Source organism: Jatropha curcas, chromosome 9 (assembly GCF_041381405.1).
Source record: "Jatropha curcas cultivar XTBG-Jc1 chromosome 9, XTBG_Jcur_1.0, whole genome shotgun sequence".
NCBI classification, from domain to species: Eukaryota; Viridiplantae; Streptophyta; class Magnoliopsida; order Malpighiales; family Euphorbiaceae; genus Jatropha; species Jatropha curcas.
In genome coordinates, this window is record NC_143159.1 from 1,183,762 (window position 1) to 1,203,079 (window position 19,318).

Sequence of the window (19,318 nt, forward strand, 5' to 3'; positions counted from 1 at the left end):
TTCATTACTTTTTTAAGTTTTAATATATGGTTAGTTACAAGGGGCCAAATTAAACGTCAGGCCATAAAAGTTTTATAAATTATAAAAAAAAAATTATATGTTTCTTTTAGAGTAAATATATTGATAATAATTGAAATTTTAATATTTTGTTCCTTGAAAAAGTTTCCGTGTGAGAAAAATAATACTATACCATGGGTGTGCGGCTATTGTATTCTAAGAGTGCAGTGTGCTTTTAATATCTCAATCTCCAATATAAAAATAGAAAACCAATTATTTCCTAGAGATTGATAGAGTTAGGTAGCAGCAGAGATTTCCCTGTGCCAAAGTAAACAATACGATAATTTTCAAGTTTGGACTATACTATACGATATATATATATATATATATATATCGGTTACATTATGATTTCCGCGTATGAGAAACGAATCAACCATTGTTATTTCTGGTCCACTGTTACGAAAAATAATAATAATATGAAATAAAAAGTGGCTGTGCTGTTTTCCTAGTACACTGCTTTCTTCCCCACTCCAGATGATTCTAAAGAAAGACTACTCTCCACCAGATAACACTTATTCCTGACAACTCAACTCTAATTATAATGTTTATGCCAATTTTGCTTTCCCCATTCTAAATGTCATCTTCACCTACCCTCTTTATTCATTACTCTCCCTCGTCATCACTTTCTTCTGCCTATAAATACCTTCGCACCCTTTCTCCTATTCTGTGTCCCAAGTCTCAGAGACAAACAGGAAAAGCTATGGCCTTCTCCAAGCTTCTGATTGCTTCACTTGTCATCTCTCTTCTTCTTCTTCTCCATTTTGCTGAGGCTGATCATCAAACGGTAAGCTTCACTTAGATCATCCATTTGCTTATTTTAGTTTCGATTACTATTAAATATTGACAGAAAGGAGGTGCTGTTTGACTTGTGCAGGTCAAGTCAAAACTAGACGCAACTAATTCTCCCGCTGAGGAAATTGGTAAATAAAGATTTAGCGCAAGATGAACCCTAATATTATCAAATGATCAAATTAATTAACTAAGTGACGTTTAATTTACATGATGATGTTTTGATGATCGATCAGATTGCGGTAGCGCTTGCACAGCCAGGTGTCAGTTATCGTCAAGGCCAAACCTATGCAAGAGGGCATGCGGGACATGCTGTGCCCGTTGCAAGTGTGTTCCGCCGGGAACTGCCGGTAACTATGAGGCCTGCCCCTGTTACGCCAGCTTGACTACCCATGGTGGCCGACGCAAGTGTCCTTGAACCCTTTTGCTTTAAGACGCAAATTATCTCTTTCACACGCACATATATGTATGGGGTGATCACTTATATTTTCTTATTTACTTCCTCAGTTCATGGAACTTTGGTTCTGTATCTCTTTCTGTTTCTATATGGAATAAATAATTGCTAATAATAGAATAATTTTATTTTAGCGCATTGCAATTTCATAAATTTTTGTACATTTTATGTTCCGTTTGTTTCTAAATTTTATCTGTATTCAAATTAAACCAACATATGCTCTGTTCGTTTGTCAGTGAAAATATAATAAAAGTTATAAAAATTTATAATATTTGATTAAAAAATAATTTAATAACTATTTAATTTAAAAGAATTAAAAAAATATTTAATTATATTGAAATTTTTAGTTAAAAATATACTTTTTATTTTTTTAATTATATTTGAATTTGAATTACAAACTTTGGAATTAGAGATAATATATGAGGTAATTCAGCATCACGTGCATATCCTTAATATTGGCTTTTTCCCATTTAAGGATTAATTTCCATGCACCTGATATGCTCTTCACAAATCTAGACATTCATCTGCCACTATTGTTTGCCTTCCATACGCGTGCACACCATGCAATTGTCCTCTTCTACCATGTCTCTCACTTTCACTCTTTAATCTTTATATATATATATATATAATTAATTAATTAATTAGTAATTAAAGTCCAATTAAACCTTAGACGCTCAAAGCGATGGTCATCTCCAAGTTCTTGCTCGCTTCCCTCTTCATCTCTCTCTTCGTTCTTCAGCTCGCCAAAGCTACTCAAACGGTGACGTTTATGTTCTAACTATCTTCTTTTCTGCTGATTTCTTTTCTTATACTGTAATATTTATTTTCTTTGCATGATCCTACTGCTTAATTTGTAGCAGGAAAACACAAATCTAAATGCGAGTCCTATACCGAAAATTGGTAATGTTTATTTAATTAATCGATCCCTATGTAGAATTCAATTCATTAAAGATTTATGTATTATTTACTTATAATAATATTAATTACTATTTTCTTTTTCTTGGAATATCTAGACTGTGGTAGCGCCTGTAGTAATAGGTGCCGGTTAGCTTCGAGACAAAGGTTATGCCATAGGGCATGTGGGACTTGCTGTGCACGCTGCAACTGTGTTCCGCCGGGAACTTCCGGCAACCATGAGGTCTGCCCCTGCTACGCTAGCTTGACTACTCACGGTGGTCGGCGCAAGTGTCCTTGAACCTAAACCCCTCTTTCTACCTGTATAAACAATGTGTAATAGTGAAAGAAATAAATCAAGTTTGGAAGCCAGCCAGAAGATAATTAAGCCACTGTATCAAAGAAGCTAATTAAGCCAGAAAAACGTATCTTAATAAATAATTAAGTAGAGATGTAAACTTAAAAGCAACATTAAACAAGCTCCATGAAGCATGCTAAACATGTGCTAACTGCTAACCACCATATTCCAGATAGTTCCAAGTGTTTTTTACTTGCAGATTTAACCTTCCTATTGCTTTTTCAATAGATAAAGAAGAAACTTGTGTAAAGCATGAGTCGAGCAAAAGGGAAGATGAAATATGAATTTAAAAACCGAAAATTATATCTTTAGACAAATATTACGTTTTCATTGAAATTGAATTTAAATGCAACTGCGTTCCGCCGGGGACCTCCGGTAACTGTGATGCATGTCCCTGTTACGCCAACACGACAACCCACGGTGGAAGACACAAGTCTCCCTAGCTTTTACTACTTTAAATGTGTCTCATCTTATGAGTAATTTTTTGAACAATATCATTTTATTATTTTCTTATTCAATTTTTTATTGTATTTGTGTACATGAATATAAAAAAGTTAACATTATTAAAATTTTATGTGATCTTAATAACATAATGCAATTTCTCAAATTTTTTTTCTAATGATATTTCTCAAAAATTAACGCCCAATAACGGATTAACGGCCAAAAACTCAGGGTAGCCAACCCAATAAATAACAATGCTTGAAATTCTTGAAACATGCCTATATCATGGCCCACCCAGCCCAATAGAAAAGCCCATTTTGTGGGCAAATTAGGATTTTGAGAATAATAGACTGATGCATATTTTCACCCTAGGTTTCTGAGCCTAACCGACGTATGCTGTTCCTTCAACTTTTTCTTGTTCTTTCAAAAGTCTCCCAGTTCATATATATTGTGAGACAGCTATTTGAGGGCTTTTCTGCTTTATTTTTGTGTTTGAAATCTAGAAAATCGCTTTGAGGATTTAAATTTATTGTTCAACTCTTATAATGTTTGTGATAAAATCAACACTGACACAGATTGAAACTCGCATTGATCTCCATTCGGTAAAGTGGCTTTGCAGCCTGTGTTATCCGATTTTACACATGCTTTCTTTTCGCTACTTGGAAGAACGCCTTCTGAAGAAAATTCAAGAAAAGATCGCATCAGTCAGCTTCCAGATGAATTCTTTCTTCAGTTTTATCATATTTGACCACGAAAGACGCTGTTAAAACAGGAGTCTTATCAAGAGGATGGCGGCATCCAAGTTTGTGGCAGCTCCTTCCACCAGGGTCCGAGCTCAACTTTGATTGTAAATGGGCTTTTGCCGAGATCAACCTAGATTTTAACTGGGATGGTTAAGATGTCGAGGAAGTTCATAAATGTGGACAATGTAGACCTTCATTTGTGCAAGGTGTTAATAAGTACTTAAATCAGTATAAAGGTCAGAAAATTTGTTCCTTTAGAGCGGCCTTTTGCCTTGGCAGGAAGTTTGCTTCAGATATTAATCGATGGATCACTTTTGCAGTTAAGCTGGGTGTTCAGGAGCTGAGAATTCTTGTTCATGCTATGGTACGTCAAACTGCAAACGACATGAGTTTGAAGGGGTATTCTAGAAAATATGATTTACATGTGTTTAATATCTATCCCACTGGATCAAAGTATACTGCTATTTATTCTGTCAAGGTGTTGTAATCTTGAAGTGCTGAGATTGGCCGAGTGTTTCTGTCCTGCTGTTTGAGTTTTCACGGCCCATTCCTATGGCTGAAGAATTTGACTGCACGTTTTTGTGAAGGATTGGAGGAGATTGAGCTCTCTGCTACATATCTCACCACGCTTGAGGTTTTCAGTGATGAAAAAAATTTTAACATTGTGTTCTCTAGTGTTCCCAATCTGGGAAATGTTTTCTGTGAGAAGCCTTGCAGTGGAAGCTTCCCAGTCGACTTATGCAATAAAATTGCTACTGCTGTTCCTCAAATCCAATCTTTAATATATGTCCTTTTCTATTACACCGGTATGCAAATTATTTATATTTCATGGTCATATCAAGTTTTGTTCAAGCATGTCTTCTATTTGTCTGAGACTATTTCATGTCTTGTTCCAGCCAATTGATATGCCTATTCACGTAGCAAGATTTGGCAATTTGAAGCAACTGGAATGCTTTGTATCTGCCCGCAGAAATACTTATGACGTCCGGAAGTTTATTCCTGTTATAATTGCCTGCCCTCTTCTTCAAATATTCAAATTGACGGTTAGTCATCATCTTTACTTTCCTTTATAGTAGATAATTGAAGCATTTCCATTTTTTCACAAACAAACTGATGTTATGGCACTTGTTACAGATAGAATCAAGTAGCTAATTTAGAACAGATATAGAAATCCCAGAACGCCATTTTACTGAGTTGAAAGAAGTTGAAATTGGTGGATTTCGAGGCACTGAAACTGAACTTGAGTTAGCTTTATATTTGCTGAGAAATGCTGTTGCAATTGAGCAGATGGTTATTAAATCTTGTTTAAAGCGCTTTGTTGCGATTGGGGAGAGCTCGCCGTATCTGGAATTACAGCCTTGGACTGCTTTGAACCATAGAAAGATCATCGAAAAATTGCAAGGAAAGGCAGCTTCCAAAGTGCACGACTGATAACTTTGAATCTACGTCCCAAGTATTAAATGGACTATATGTAATATATTATTGTTGGACTATATTTGATTTTTGTGATTGAATATTTGCCTCATTTCTAGATTTCTTGTGAATTCTGATATATCAAAATTAATTTTAGAAGTGGCAATACTTATTAATTTTTCTGAAGCTGTGTATCCATTTATCAAAAATATGATTTACTTAAGTGATTTTAAATTAAAAATATTAGGTAAAAATAGTTGTGCCTCAAATGAGATTAGTGTAATAAATGCAGTGCAACCGTATTTCAATACTTTGGCCTGTGGTCACGTCCCTAACTAAGAAATAAACATATTATTATGTAGCCCATACATAGCTACTACGTCCTTTCCTTGTCGTTTTGTCCAAAATTCTAAGAGCATGAATTCCAACGGGTCAATGGGTGTTTTAGTCATTTTGATGTATTAACCAGAAAGAAGCCAGAGTCACGCGTAATGCATGAGTACATTACCGCTTCCACGCCGAATCGCACAGGATCGAATCGTCACACCAAAAATATCCCCCCACTCCGCTCCCAAATCAATTAATCGCCATCATCTGTTCAATTAATCGCCGAGTTTCCACTCTTCGTAGCTTCATCTTCCTCGTGACTGGACCTTTTTCTAGAATTAGAGTTGCAGATTTCAGTGTTTTCAGAGAGGAGAAATATTTTATTGACTAGAAGCTACTCTCTCTAGCGCGTGACTCGCATCTCGCTCCATCCTTCCGCCATTATTAGAGGCGCGTGTCAGTTAAATGTCCATATCATTGAGTGAGGAAAAAACTAATTCCAGAAATTAAAAAAAAAGTTCAAAGAAATTCGTAGAAAGGTACAGAATATTTTTTTCTTGCAGAGACTTGAAGATCAGTCGCTTTTACTCGTACGGATAGAGCCGATTCCCACGTGGCAACCGAAATGAAACCCAGCCATATCAGCCGTCCATGAGTTGAAGCAGGGTCGTTTCCGTTGCTGCATTTCTCACATTTGATAGTTTTTGTATAATGGAGCAGTCCGTTAGTCTGTATTTTGTATATAAAAGAATGAATCCAAAGGTGAAAACAGGCCCAAGTTTGTTAGAATCAATCGGGAGCGTTACAATATCTGATTCAGTGTAGGAAAGTGCAGAGTGGACAATAATACATGTGGATGGCATTATCCTGCGTGGAAGACACGTATTACTAGCATGGTCTGATGAATCAGAAGGCTGTAGATGAGTAGCCATTGGACATGGAATGACGTGGAGACTGTATAAATGTAGAGTAGAGAGAGAGAGTGTGTGGCCGTTTTGGTATGCATTTAAAGAGGATTTTAACACTGCAAAAGCTTCGGATTTTCCGTCTTTTGGGAGTCTGTGAACTGAGAGAGAGAAGGGGAGAGAATATGAATGAAGTAGAGTTACACGTGTAAAACTGTAAATTTTGTTATGAATTTTTAAGCTTCCTTTTCAAGGTTTTTCTTGTATTTCAATGGCGGTTTTTGGGATGAAGATAGAGTTTTTTTTAATTAGTCTCTGGCTCTGGGATTTTTCCTTTTTTGGGGTTCTGGAGATTAGTTCTCGGAGCAAATAAGTTTTTCAAAGGACTTAATGTTTCTCTGGACGTGATGGGTGTCATTAGGATCTGATTTTTTGGAAGTGATGGGTGTGATTAAGATCTGAGGAAAATGAGAAGCAAACAGACTTTAGCAGAGTGATAATGAATTTAGGTTGAGAGATATTCGTGGTCATTAATAATGAGGTTTTCTTTTTTAATTCAAAAGATGTTTTTAATGAGTAGGATCTGCTTCTGCTCTTGTAAAATGCAAGAGAGGGGTGTTTCACGGGTTTAGCAGAGAGAGTGTGAGTTTCCTTTCCCTCTCTCCTTTTTTGTGTGTACAAGACTTTGAGAGTTTTTTGCGTGCATTTTTCTCTCTCTATTTCCTCTTTTTCTCTCTCTGTATGTGCTTTATTTCACGAAGAACCTGATTCTCTAAACACGAGGAACGAATTACTTTTCTCCTTTCTTTTCTCTTTTTTATTTTTCTTTCACTCAATCTCTTTGCTTTGCTTTTTGTCTCTGTTCTCAACCTCTCTTCTTTCGTCTTCATCTCCTACCAGAGAGATCTTTCCTTCACCTTCCTCTACTCACACTCGGAGGAAGAGAGCGAGATATTTGCCAACAAAATTGATTCTCTCTTTCCTTGGAACAAAAACCCAACCACCACTTTTTCGGTTTTCTCCATCCTTACATTCCGGTAATAATTAAATCCAGAAAAAAAAATACTCTCTTAATTTTGTTGCTGTTCTGCTCATTACTCAATTGTCGAAATCCATAAACGCCAGTGTTCTTTTGTCTCCTTCATTCCATTGAAGAAGAGCTCAAATTTGGAAGAAAGAGAGAAGAAAGATCTGCGTTTGGCTTATTCGAATCGGTTCTGGGCCGTGGAAGCCGTTTTCAGCAGGCGGATGATGTTAGTTTTATGATGATTAAGATGATAGAAACAGACAAGAGTCGAGACGTGAGGCGTGGAGCGAGTCGGTTTTCGCGACAGATTAAGCAATCTGGACTCAAGCTCGTCTCTGGTGAATTTACTTCACTCTCCTTTATTTCTGGTCCCGAAAAATTCACGTTTTTTTCTAAACTAAGAAACAAAACCCCATCTTAGTACTTGTCGTTTTCTGTATATTCTTAATCAACTTTGTGATAAGAGTTTCGCAGATAAATGCTTGTCTCTTATGTCGCCTCTTTGCGCTGTTTTTGCTGTTAGTCTTGTTCATCTTATATTTATGTGTGTTCTGATTTAAAGCTTTGAACGGTGACTTTCTATCTTTGGAGAAAACGACCAAAGAGAGAATTAAAAAATTGAGTGCTGTTAATCGTGAAACTTCGAGCAAAGAGGAGAATTATGAAATGGGTTGTGACGTAGCTGATAGAGAAGAGGTCCTTCCTTCACAAGCTCCTTCTATTAGTGGCAGTGGTGCCAGTAAGAGATTCAAGCTACCCAGAAAGGTAGACTATTAATTGTATCAGATACAGTGGTAGTTGTTTCTTAACCAAATTTCCATTTTTATTGTTCATTAACCTTTTCCTTTTCTTTCACCTTGTTCAATTCAATTTTTCAGCAATTTTTTGATAACTGTAATGGCGTTGCTCATGTTTCTGTTCCGCGCAAGCTACGGTCAGGTGTGTGTTTTGTCTGTTAAAACATCTTTTTATTATTGTTATTATTTTCTTTCATTTTTCTTTAATTAACTATTTAGAGGTCACTGGTTTTTATTTGGTGGTTGGTCTTTCCCAGAAGTTTCGTATCTTTTTTTGTTTTGTTTTTTAGCTTTGTAAATTTTGGATTAGGACTTAAGCAAAACTGAAATTTTTTTAACTTTTTCTTTCTTTTTGTGGAGCGAGGATTCTGTTTGTTCTTTTCTTTTTCAAATCCTATTTATAAGTTAATGATGGGACTTTCGCCATGGATTGATTCTTTTCAAATAATTAATTGTGTTTGAAATTTTTGCTTATTTTCTGTTTTCTATTCTTAAGCTTACTTTTCCACTATAGATATTAGATAGATTTTTATGAATCTAGTTTTTCTTTTTCCTTTATTTCCAATTAGAAAGAAAGACAAACAAATATCAAAGCTTGATAATTTCTGTTGGAATTTATCCTTTGCAAATGTGGGGATTTTTATTCACAGCCATGAAGAAACGCAATCGAGAATCTATATCTCCACCTTTGCCAGATTCAAAGAAGCTAAACCATTCTACTGGTGGTGTCGAATCACCCAAAAGGGTTGGCGTAAAGAAATCGAAACTGAACCTGGTTAGTCACTTCTATCAAGCTGCTAATCTCACTTATGCTTTTTGGATCAACCACAACATAAAAGATAAATTTGCTTTTGTAGAAACAAGTGGCCCCAAACTGGTCCTTGAAGGAAAGTGCTGGTGGGCCAATCACCAAGGATGAGGAAGAAGTTGTGGAGACCTTGTATGCTTTGGCAGGAATGTTCCCTGACAATGACCCTGATTGTAACACAAAATTGGATAGAGCTTCTTTAGAAGCAAGTTCTTTAGCTTTGCCAGAGGCTAGTGAGAGTCACCTGCCCAAATTGGAAGGTAAACTCTTGTTAATTTCCGACATAATATCACTTGATTTTTTTTTCCGGTTAATGTGGATACGTGCTAAAATATATAATCTTTCAGATTCTGTAGCTATAAAAGAAGACTTGAACGAAATTTGTCTATCAAAAATTGACGAGGATGTCAATCCTATTCTTGACATAGAAAAATCACCTGAAGAAACTGTTAAAATTTCTTCGTTGAATGGACCAAGCATTCGAGACCCATCTGATTTGCCCTGCAGTGAACAACTCCATGGAGGATTAGACGGTTCTGTTGCTCAAATGAATCTGCAGGAGCTGTTGGTTAAACATGAGGAACAAAAGCCACCTTGCAATTCAGTTAACTTTTGTGTTCCACCTGGGCCACATCAGGATACTAATGGGTGTGTGCTGCTTTTCTTCTTTTTCCTTATCCTTTTGATGCTGAACGTAGAACCTTACTATTTACTTTCCTTTTTCGGTTTTTATGCATTTGATGATATATATGTCCTTTGATGTTATGTATATTCTTGATCATGCAGCTTAGATCAGGCAGTAAAACTGGAAATTTCACTGCTTGACAGAAAGCCAGAGATTGCATTGGGGCAGGTAAGGATGGTTTCAATGTTTAAAGCAAACATATCCATAAGTGAAAAATGGTGATTTTAACTTTTGCTCTTGTTTTTCCTTTTCAGTCTATGACAATTGGAAGTCAACTGGATCAACATCATACTATCAGTGAATCCAAGAACAATGGTAGAACTATAGCTTTCTTAAATATTGTAACTTGTGATCTCTGAATTACTTCTCTAAACTACCAGTGGTTGAAGAATTAATCCACTCTTTCATCTGAAGGTCCAGCACTGTGGCCAGGATTGTCTTCAACAGTGTCAACCACTGCTTCTCATGGTCCTTTGTCACAGTAATTTTCATTGCATTCTTCTGATTTTGTACAGTTCATATACCCTTTTTCCTTTTCCTTTTCTCATGTGATTTTGGCTCTCTCAGATCCTGTGCTGTTAAAGTACCTGCTTGGCTTGGTAGCAGACCTGGTTTCTTGCAAAATGGTTCATCAAGTGGAAAGGTGAAGTCTTGTAATGTAATTATTGTGTCTCTTGCCTACTCTTGAATGCTGGTGTAAGACCTCCAAAACTGGGCCACCTTTTTCTTTTAAAGCATCCTTTGAGTACTTATTGTGGACTGTCAATGCTTCAGGTTTCCAAAGTTTCAACTGATAGGAGGTCATGGAAGAGGTGTGCGGCTCATGGTTACATAAGCCATCTCATCCGGGCTTTGCAGACGTCTGATGGCAAAGAAAGCTTGCCAGTGCCTCAGAACCAACTGAGACCTCATGAAATTCTAAAGCAAGGCGTACTCATGACAATAAATGACTTCAATCGGAGCAGGACTGATTTAAGTGGAATTACATCTGCTGCTAGCACAATAGTTAATCCAGTCGAGAAAAATTCCAACGACAATAAAATTGGTATTCTTCAACACCTAAGGCCACACCAAGATAATTCACCGGCAGCTCTGGCATCCGGGATGTATACCTCCCATAAGCAGGTGAATTAGAATACCGTTTCCAACTTTTTTGTTGCCATTGAATTTGGTCTGATGAGTTTTGCTTTCTTGCAGAGTTTCAATTTCTTGTCTCTCACAGCTGGAGGTGGAGGGATGGAACCTAATAGCAGTTTTAATGGAGTTGGAAACACTTTGGAACCATTGGCACAGTTGCAAGTTCCATATCATGCTCAGCATCCAACACTTGTACCTTTCTCCATGTCTCAAACACGATACACATCTGCTTACACTGATCAGCCTTCAGCATCACAACAGGTTTTTCATTTTTTCTTTGATTCACATTTGTGTTAATATAAGGAGGCGGGAATAAACTAATACTGACCAAAGAAATGGTTTTAGACTGTTTATTCACCATTTTTTTTGAAGGTTAAGATTCTATTGCATGCATAATACCCATTAAATGATGGGATGCACTGAAAGTAGAAGTTCCTTCTCTTTTTAAGTGTTGGGGACCAGACAGTACGTGTTACATACAACATGTTTGCTGAGTGTCTTTTGGCGTGCTGTTTATCCATTGCTGAAATGTCATGAACCCAAAAGTTTGCATCAACTACCATTTCTGTTATTTATATAATTTAGTCACTGCTAGTAAGTTGCTGATTCTTTGATTGTAGGCCCAACTTCAGTTGCCTTCCCATGTCAGCAGCCCATATTGTGTTCCTCATGTAAGTCCCAAGGCCATGACAAAGCAGCAACAGCAACGGCTCTGGGCGGCCCAGTTAGCAGCTCAGTACAGGAATAATGGAACTTCCACAGCCACAACTCAGTTCCCAGGCTGGCAAAGTGGAAGGCAAGACTCGCCTGTGCTGCTGCCTTGTATACCTTCACCTTCAACTCTAGAAGTGGTAGGCCCCAAGTATCCTCGGATCTCTCAACAACAGCAGCATCAACAGCAGCATCAGTTCATGGCCTTCCCTTTGTCAGATGCAAGGGCGAAAAGGCAAGACCATCACATTTCTTCTGTTTACGAAGAAAATGGAGTTGGATTTCGAGCTGGTGGTGGTCCACTGCCATTGCAATTACTCTGCAACGAGCGATTATGAATAGGAATGGGGTCAAAAGTTGTTATAATCAGATGATGGAAACAATAAAATTATTTCATTCTTTCCTTCTGTTAACACAGGTGACTTGATGCTCCATTTTGTCATATAATCAAACGGTAAATAACGATTTACTTTATAATTGGGGCATCAAAACTGCATGAAAATAGCAGATTGAAAATGCCTAGCACAGTTTTACCCTTTTAGTAGGAAAACATGAAGGAATCTGTTTATGCCCAAGCTTCCTTCTGCATAGTTATAGTTATGCAGTTGGAAACTAGCTATACGCACTTGTTACCATGTATAAGAAAGATGAATTTCACTTTTGTAAATTTCTGGTCCTCTACAATAGCTGAACCGAGGGATCATATCAAATATAGCAGCATGTTACTTTCACGACTTTTGAGACTTCCTCTTGGGTTGCGGAACAAAGCAAAGATTTCAAACACCTCCCATGTGCACGTTATCTAAATGATGCACAGAAAAAAGAAAATTCACCAATGGGTTAACGCACATTCACTTTCATATATGACATGCCAACAACGAATAAACTTTTGATCAATAATAATTAATTAGCCGTGTTGTTTCAAACACCAAGGCAGTTGTAAAAATAAAATTTTCTGGCTCATTCCAATTTTACAAGGGGAAGATCTTGCTGTGCCAACGAAGCCAAAAATAAATGCGGAAGAAACAGAAGAAAAAACAAAATGGAAGAAAACTAAGAAAAGAAAATGATATGTAAACACTCTTCACAACAGAATAAATCTTCACTCGAGCTTCTCCAATTCTCCCATTCTCTCTATGATCGCCTGCAAATTGTAGCAACATCCAACTCAACACAAATTTCTAGGAAGCAAAAAATGTTATGCAAGAGAAGCAAAAAATTGGCTCACCTTCTTGCTTGTTTCTTGGAGCTCCCCAGCAAGAATGAATTCATCGAGTATCAGATAAACCTGCAAGGAGACCAGGTAAATCAGATTTAATAGCAACAAAGAATACTTTTTCCCCCAGTTCAAAGCAAACATGAGCAAACATATGTATACGCACAAAAGGCCTGAATTAGAAGACAAGAACGGATGCAGCAAGTGTCTATTATAACTCTTGCAGCAATAACAGCAAGAAAATGTAAGTTTAGTCAGTTCTAACAATTCAATTCGGAAAACAAAAGTTAGTAATATTAAAAACCATGCACTTACATTTCTTCTTCTCAATGTATGTACAATTGTAGACAGATGACATTAGCATGGTAACACAATTACAAGTTACAATAGGCACATGAAGAACATGAAAACAGCAATTTGTGCACTGCATAAAGAATTCCAAATGCATGGCGTAGGAAATTAAATGAATAAAAAGGGCAGTAACAAACCTTGTGAAAGTTAAATACCAAATCTAGCTCACACACGTTGCTGAAGAAATGATCCAATATCTCCACAAATAAATGGATGCACTCTAAATATGCCAATTCATTATCCGTTATATCAACACACAGCGAGAAAAATAATCCAGCATATCGCCTGTAGATGACCTTGTGTGTTCGGAACTGCAATAAAAATATTCATAATGCAATTATGTAAACATAGCAAAAATAATCAAAATATCATGGAAAAAGGATGACAGTGGAAGATGCTTCATTTAGTTCAAGCCAGACAACAATTCAACATAATGAGAACCAGGATATCCGGTTAGCCATAGAAACAATCCCAGGTAGAATACATGACAGGGACTAGGTATCTGATAAATTATGCAATACATGCAAAGCTAGAACCTTTATTTCTAACCTGAATCTCATGAATACCGTGCAATGACAGAAGTTAGAAGGTCGAGATATTTGTCCTTAAAAGATTAATTCCATGGTTACAAACATAAAAACTGAAATCATTTGATCGAGACCCAGGCCTATCCAAAGGGTTTGGTCTCATAAATTCAAAAACTACCCTGGTCTAGAAGAAATCTCAGAATTTTTGAGTAACAAGTAGCAGAAGCTAAAAGAAAGATGATGCACCGATGATGCTTCTAATGACATTCAATAGCCAAGACCTCACAAATACAAAGGAGAAGATGGCTCCATATGAAAAGCATCTATCAATTGTTGAGGCCAATGATTCAACTCGTTATGGTTTTCATAATCGAAAATTCACATGAAATGGAAAATTAATTAGATTATACAAAGTTAACAGTTTGATCAACTGAGTCAAAAATTACTTGTAACTGGACAAGATTATGAAATAACCAACCTCAACAAAATTCGTGAATTTGGGATCTCTGTTAACCACCAACCGATGAACCTACCCAAGAAAAAAAAAAAAGATTGAGGTAAAAAAACCCTAGCAAAATTGAGGTCAATCAAGAGCAAAAGGCGTAAACAAGATTGTATACCTCGTATTCGACTTTATGCTTCTCGGAATCCTCGAGAGGAACATAGTATTTGGCGAGACGAGTCTTGCCTTGCCTGTTCTGCAGAAGTATGAATCGGATCTGCCAAAATCAAAATCCTAGTTTCAATTAGCCAACAGAAATGGCACCAAGCAGACCTGCATCAACAATGCAACAACAAAAGTACCATTCTTATCGAGAGATCGGTGAGAAGTGATCGAACAACAGTTAGGAATTATGTGCAGACGGCGTAAATCTAGGCTACCACCAAAAAATGGTGCAAAGCAATTCCGCCACTTTCTTCGTCCTGGTACGAAGGTTGAAATTTCGAGAGGCAAAAGGAGGGTCAATAGTGAAATCTAGCGTGTAACTCATGCGTACGGATAATAAATACTGTGAAATGTAACGCTCAATCTGATCTCTTCTGATGTCGTCATTCCCTTAATTACTTTTATTCTCTTCAAGCAGTATTAATTTTTTAAAAATGATTTAAATAAATAAGTTATAAAATTTTTAATTGGCAAATTAATAATGAGAATAAAAAGAATTTTAATAACTTTTCAAAAAATTTAATAGTTATGAGAAAACTTTATTCATCATTTTTAATTGTGGATATTGCATATTTATTTTTATAATAAATTAATAATTAGCTCTTTTAATTTTTAATTTCCATTAAGAAAATAAAAGAACCAGCCAGATTCTGATTCCCTTGTATTTTTTCCTGGGTTTTTTTTATCAGTTCGAGGTAAGGTAAAACAAAGGTGAAGAATGTGGTGAAGGAGGATAAAAAAAAATTGAGGAGGATAAAAAAAAATGCCCTACTTCATCCTTATTGCTTCATGGCACAAAATTGCACCACAAAGATATGGTGCATAAAGTAGGAGATTTGATCTCACAATTATTACATTTACAATTACAATTCTACAGCTGAATTCCCAAAGGCAATCAGTAACTCCTTCTTCTTCTTCTTCTTCTTCTTCCAACTCCAAAACCAAGTTTAACTACATAACAGAGACCAGGAAAACTAATGTGCTTTGACCAAAGATTAATTACACTTGAAATAAGTTGCAGTCTTGGCAATTGGGTAGTTGGTTAACCTAATAATCATGATCATACTTCGAATTTGTGGCAGCCAAGAGAGCAGCTCCAATACCAGAACCGTCTTTCGAATGCTCTATAACTATATTCTTTGAAATTTCCAAGCCCAGAATTTCTGTGACAGCCTCTTGTAAGTATCTTCTGTACTGAGGATAGTGCTCATATAAGCCGCCATCCATAGCCACTACTGTTCTCTTCCCAAATATGAGACCTTTTGAATCCTCTTCCATCTTTTGCAGAATTCCCACAATTCCTGCACCAGCTAAGCGTCCACCTCTCTTCACAATGGTGTCACAAACCTCTACTACAATCTTTCTTGCACTTGAGCTGGATTCAGCCTGGATTGAAATAAGACATAGAAAAGTAAAAACGCAATCAGTGGTTGAATAGAAAAACTATTTCTAGGCACTTAGGAAAATATATGGAAGTTATAAAAATCATTTATTTTTCTGTATAGATATATATCAATTTTGTCCCATACATTAACTGTTCTGTATATAATGTATAATAGCAGGGCAAAAGTCAGATAATGGAAAATATGCCCTTCATTTAGAAGTTTGGAAAGAGTAGGATATTACCCCAAGAACATTGCATAGGATTGATCCAACAGATTGAAGATCATCAGAATTGTCCTGCTGCATTGCACATAGATCTGGGGTGCTGTAATAAAATTGAGACCATGCTTCAGTACATGGGGAAAAAAATAATTCAACTGAACATTACAAGAAAAAAGGAAAAAGATAAATGCCACGCATTTTTTAACTGAATATAAGTTATAACGAGAAAATAGCTTTAATGAATTAAAACTAGATTCAGATAAGGCTTCACCAATACATTAACAAACTTCCAATTCCTTGAACTTCATTATGCAATAAATGTATACTTAACTAGGCAGGTAGATATGAAGGATTACCAACTCAGGAGTTGTATCAGCACTCTACTAATACCAATATGAGACTGATAACAAGAAGCTAGCTTCTACTTGTGTAACTGATACTACAAAAACAACAGCAAGCTGATGGCAAGTTGGCAACTCAACCAGAACACATAAGCTGTTTGTTTATGAATTTTGGTAGTTTTGAACCTTAAAACTATACATGAATAGAACAAAGAAAACTTCAGATGTAGTTACCAAAGTGCAAAAGGTGTGGATAGTTTTTCTGGCACAAATTTGCCAAACAAAGCACTCTCTTCAGCCATCTTCAGTAGTACTCGTCGTGCAATTTCTCCTAGATACATTCCAGAGATTGTCTTCTCGAATATCTGCTTATGACAATATAAATAGCAAATCATAAACTGAGTACAGTTCTATATGACAATGTCAATTGACCATAGCAAAAACAATTAAAGTTGTACCTGCTCACCCGGATTGATACTTGCAGCATCCATTTCTCTATCAAATTCAGTCAAAGGAATGCCAGTTGAAAATGCTCCCCATTCAGTGTTAACAATCTGAAGCAAGAGAACTTCATCAAATTCAGGAATTAAACCAAGATTCAAGACCACAATCCTTGATCTATATATTGAAGAAGTTATAAAAGATGAAGGAAAAGACGTGACTGAAAGGGAAGTGGGCAGTCTTTCATACTGTTCTTCTAGAAGATGACTTTGGTCCCTGCAGTTTTGGAATAGCATCTATCCTTTCTACATAGCAAGCATTGGTTCCAGTACCCAAAATCACTGCAACCATGACATCATTATCCCAGTATCTTGCTCCTGCTAAAGTTCCCACAGTATCATTAACCTATTTGCCATCAATTTTTAACAAAGCTGGTTACTATATTAGCCCAAAAACTTTATGAAAGAGGAGGGTACTAAAATGAGAACAGCATTACCAGGGCAGACACTCTCATATCTAAACCTCGCCTTTTCATAGCTTCATTTAGACAAGCGACAACATCTCTTCCTGCCTGCATGAAGTATCCAGTTTGGACAAGAAATATTAAAGAACTAGGGGTCTAGGACTCATACAAGTTACTTTACAAGTGCCAAACATTAAAGGAAAGGTTTATATTTATCATGACTAATTTTAAGCATGCAAGAATAAAAGGGAATGCCTTCAAGAAGTCTGCTTTACTCCATTAAAATGGCAGGCTTTTTAGTCTTGTTACCAATTATACACTGAAAATTACAAACGTCTAAGTTCCCAGAAATACACAAACCGTTCCAGAGACTGCAAAACCCTTGGTCCACTTTATCAATATGCCAGAGTCAACAGATGTTTGTTTCACAGGGAAAGAAAATGTGAATCCAATCTCCCTTTCCCTTCCATGTGGCAGGTGAAATTTTCCACCTTCTTTTTGTGCAAAATTTGCCAGTCCAGAGGCAATAAAATCAAAAAGTTCCTGTATTAATTAGTAAAAATCAAAATAGTTAAGCAATAAACAAACATTTAGTTTAACAGAATTAAGATCCTATCAAAATCATAAAACAGACCTCAGAGGTACCGAACATTAGCTCTTGAGGAATTGATACTTGCTCAAATTCAGTGGCAACAACTCTCTCTTCCTTCCCACCTAATTGCACTCTTAGCACCCGAAAATTTGTGCCGCCAAGATCCAATGCATAAAACAATCCTTTCTCATTCCTTTCGGCAAAAATGCACATAATAATTATAAAATAACCAAAATTTAATTTTAGAAAGCATTAGTTTAGTTTTGAAATACCCGCTAGGTAAGCTATCAACATAGCTGAGTATCATCTTCAGATCACTAGCACCATCAGCCTCGAGTCCAGCTCGCATATCGGCGGTCATGGCGTCCGCCACCTGGCGAAGGACAGGTAATGGAGTTGCACACTCCTTCTGCAACTTTGTGAGGATCGGAGCCACTGAAACGACGTTCGATCGGACGGCCATCCTCATAGGAGACAGACGCCTCCGAGATCGCGAAACACAGAATGATCCAACGGCAGGGGAGGTGGTAGTGGCAACCGACATTGTCGTAGATTGTGGAAGTGGGATCAAAGAATGTGAAGGGAATAGAAAAAGGAAATTTGTGAGGCTGAGACAAACTGAGCATACATGGTGAACAGTTGAGCTTTTCTCACTTTATTTCTTGACGGGAAGGTTTCAACAGTCAGTTACGTTACGAGATTTATTATTAATAATTAATAATAAATATATAAAACATGAAACTCACTGTCTGTTAATAGATTTATTGATATTTAGCTAACGGATCAACTAACTAACCGTTTGCTTTTCAGACTTCAGTTCTGATTTCATAATTTATTAACTATTTATATTTTGTGTCATTAAATTAATTTCGGGTATTTTTAAATTTTAATGGAACAAATAGAAAACTAGCGTTAGGACAAAGCTGGCGGGACTTTGGTGGCGGACAACACGATGTTAAATTGGATTTGGATGTTACATTTCTGCTTAGTTCTGTTCTGTTCTGCTCCTCTTCGGATTCTCCGATTTGGACGTTCATAGTCTGTCCTTGGGCTGTTTTAATGTGCGGGTAAGTGCACGGATACGCCTATTGTTGCTTTCCCTGAGCTAATGACAATTAAACGGTCTATCTTTGGGTGTAAAATGAATTGGGTCCGAAAATGGAGAATGGGTGGGCCACTAGTCCATGATTGTTTGTGTCCACTCAGGATTGAATTTTGTCTCCTTCCTGGTAAGGTTTTATTACTCACTTGGGCCGCATGATCGGCAGCCCAAATAATGCCAAGCCAGCATAAATTTTTTCATGCTTTCATTCTCTAATATTATATTTATTTTATTTTATTTTAAAAATGGAAATTCTTTACTTTAATAATAAACATAATATGACTACGTCATAATATTTTTCTAGAAAAAAATTAAGAAATATAGATAGAGAGAATTCAAATCTTCTAGGTAAAAACTAATTAGATAGGAAGAAAATAAAAATTCTATGCTATTTTGTTATTTTAGAAATTTACTACACTGGCATCAAAAAAAGAGTCTAAAATGTCAAATATTAATGGAGAAACAGG

General features: G+C 36.5%; 5 protein-coding genes and 1 long non-coding RNA gene across 11 annotated transcripts; 4 read left to right on the top strand and 2 right to left on the bottom strand.

Moving 5' to 3' along the window:
* The first annotated feature begins 724 nt into the window (after window positions 1–724).
* On the top strand, window positions 725–1,431 carry LOC105635345 (gibberellin-regulated protein 1-like). The gene is given in 3 exon segments (NM_001308685.1): window positions 725–841; window positions 932–977; window positions 1,083–1,431. Coding segments are annotated over 3 exon segments (312 nt in total). The 5' UTR covers window positions 725–757; the 3' UTR covers window positions 1,265–1,431.
* Window positions 1,432–1,557: 126 nt separating this feature from the next.
* LOC105635346 (gibberellin-regulated protein 1) lies at window positions 1,558–2,639 on the top strand. Of its 2 annotated transcripts, none has more exons than XM_012218413.4 (3): window positions 1,558–2,060; window positions 2,158–2,200; window positions 2,314–2,639. In XM_012218413.4, the coding sequence occupies exons 1-3, from the start codon at window positions 1,983–1,985 to the stop codon at window positions 2,493–2,495; spliced, it is 303 nt and encodes a 100-aa protein (XP_012073803.1). In that variant the 5' UTR covers window positions 1,558–1,982; the 3' UTR covers window positions 2,496–2,639. The 2 variants fall into 2 exon arrangements, with proteins under 2 accessions (XP_012073803.1, XP_012073804.1); XM_012218414.4 differs by having other exon boundaries at window positions 1,613–2,060; window positions 2,161–2,200.
* A 404-nt stretch (window positions 2,640–3,043) lies between these two features.
* LOC110009587 (uncharacterized) lies at window positions 3,044–5,300 on the top strand. Its single transcript, XR_016322525.1, has 3 exons — window positions 3,044–4,542; window positions 4,633–4,779; window positions 4,871–5,300. It is a non-coding gene; the product is annotated as an uncharacterized LOC110009587 (long non-coding RNA).
* A 480-nt stretch (window positions 5,301–5,780) lies between these two features.
* LOC105635347 (uncharacterized) lies at window positions 5,781–12,213 on the top strand. 5 transcript variants are annotated; one of them, XM_089725850.1, is made up of 13 exons: window positions 5,781–7,746; window positions 7,971–8,173; window positions 8,287–8,347; window positions 8,856–8,980; window positions 9,063–9,273; window positions 9,361–9,661; window positions 9,800–9,866; window positions 9,953–10,013; window positions 10,119–10,179; window positions 10,266–10,356; window positions 10,473–10,823; window positions 10,896–11,096; window positions 11,456–12,213. In XM_089725850.1, the coding sequence occupies exons 1-13, from the start codon at window positions 7,644–7,646 to the stop codon at window positions 11,882–11,884; spliced, it is 2,265 nt and encodes a 754-aa protein (XP_089581976.1). In that variant the 5' UTR covers window positions 5,781–7,643; the 3' UTR covers window positions 11,885–12,213. The 5 variants fall into 5 exon arrangements, with proteins under 5 accessions (XP_089581976.1, XP_089581975.1, XP_037494944.1 ...); XM_089725849.1 differs by having other exon boundaries at window positions 5,784–7,746; window positions 10,113–10,179; XM_037639016.2 differs by having other exon boundaries at window positions 5,786–7,746; window positions 10,266–10,341; window positions 11,456–11,959.
* Window positions 12,214–12,415: 202 nt separating this feature from the next.
* On the bottom strand, window positions 12,416–14,656 carry LOC105635348 (SNARE-like superfamily protein). Its single transcript, XM_012218417.4, has 6 exons — window positions 14,445–14,656; window positions 14,261–14,359; window positions 14,119–14,169; window positions 13,251–13,424; window positions 12,775–12,834; window positions 12,416–12,690 (listed from the first exon to the last, which is right to left on the bottom strand). Exons 1-6 carry the CDS (start codon window positions 14,445–14,447, stop codon window positions 12,649–12,651), a joined length of 429 nt encoding a protein of 142 aa, XP_012073807.1. The 5' UTR covers window positions 14,448–14,656; the 3' UTR covers window positions 12,416–12,648.
* Window positions 14,657–15,061: 405 nt separating this feature from the next.
* Window positions 15,062–18,424, bottom strand: HXK3 (hexokinase 3). The gene is made up of 9 exons (XM_012218418.4): window positions 18,022–18,424; window positions 17,792–17,942; window positions 17,518–17,700; window positions 17,191–17,265; window positions 16,944–17,099; window positions 16,712–16,807; window positions 16,488–16,618; window positions 15,934–16,015; window positions 15,062–15,693 (listed from the first exon to the last, which is right to left on the bottom strand). Exons 1-9 carry the CDS (start codon window positions 18,291–18,293, stop codon window positions 15,355–15,357), a joined length of 1,485 nt encoding a protein of 494 aa, XP_012073808.1. The 5' UTR covers window positions 18,294–18,424; the 3' UTR covers window positions 15,062–15,354.
* Between the last annotated feature and the right edge of the window lie 894 nt (window positions 18,425–19,318).

Bases quoted from the DNA above. Each gene is read 5' to 3' on its own strand.
- LOC105635347 (XM_089725849.1), top strand. From the start codon at position 7,644: ATGATGATTAAGATGATAGAAACAGACAAGAGTCGAGACGTGAGGCGT. The intron at 9,662-9,799 runs GTGTGTGCTGCT...TTGATCATGCAG, and splicing joins CCACATCAGGATACTAATGG to CTTAGATCAGGCAGTAAAAC. The intron at 10,180-10,265 runs GTAATTTTCATT...TGGCTCTCTCAG, and splicing joins TCTCATGGTCCTTTGTCACA to ATCCTGTGCTGTTAAAGTAC.
- LOC105635348 (XM_012218417.4), bottom strand. The intron at 12,835-13,250 runs GTTTGTTACTGC...GTCTCCTTGCAG, and splicing joins TGGTATTTAACTTTCACAAG to GTTTATCTGATACTCGATGA. The intron at 12,691-12,774 runs GTGAGCCAATTT...TACAATTTGCAG, and splicing joins TCCAAGAAACAAGCAAGAAG to GCGATCATAGAGAGAATGGG.
- LOC105635346 (XM_012218413.4), top strand. From the start codon at position 1,983: ATGGTCATCTCCAAGTTCTTGCTCGCTTCCCTCTTCATCTCTCTCTTC. The intron at 2,061-2,157 runs GTGACGTTTATG...CTTAATTTGTAG, and splicing joins TCGCCAAAGCTACTCAAACG to CAGGAAAACACAAATCTAAA. The intron at 2,201-2,313 runs GTAATGTTTATT...TGGAATATCTAG, and splicing joins GAGTCCTATACCGAAAATTG to ACTGTGGTAGCGCCTGTAGT.
- HXK3 (XM_012218418.4), bottom strand. From the start codon at position 18,293: ATGTCGGTTGCCACTACCACCTCCCCTGCCGTTGGATCATTCTGTGTT. The intron at 16,016-16,487 runs GTAACTACATCT...ATTTTATTACAG, and splicing joins TCCACACCTTTTGCACTTTG to CACCCCAGATCTATGTGCAA. The intron at 15,694-15,933 runs GTAATATCCTAC...ATTTCAATCCAG, and splicing joins TCCTATGCAATGTTCTTGGG to GCTGAATCCAGCTCAAGTGC.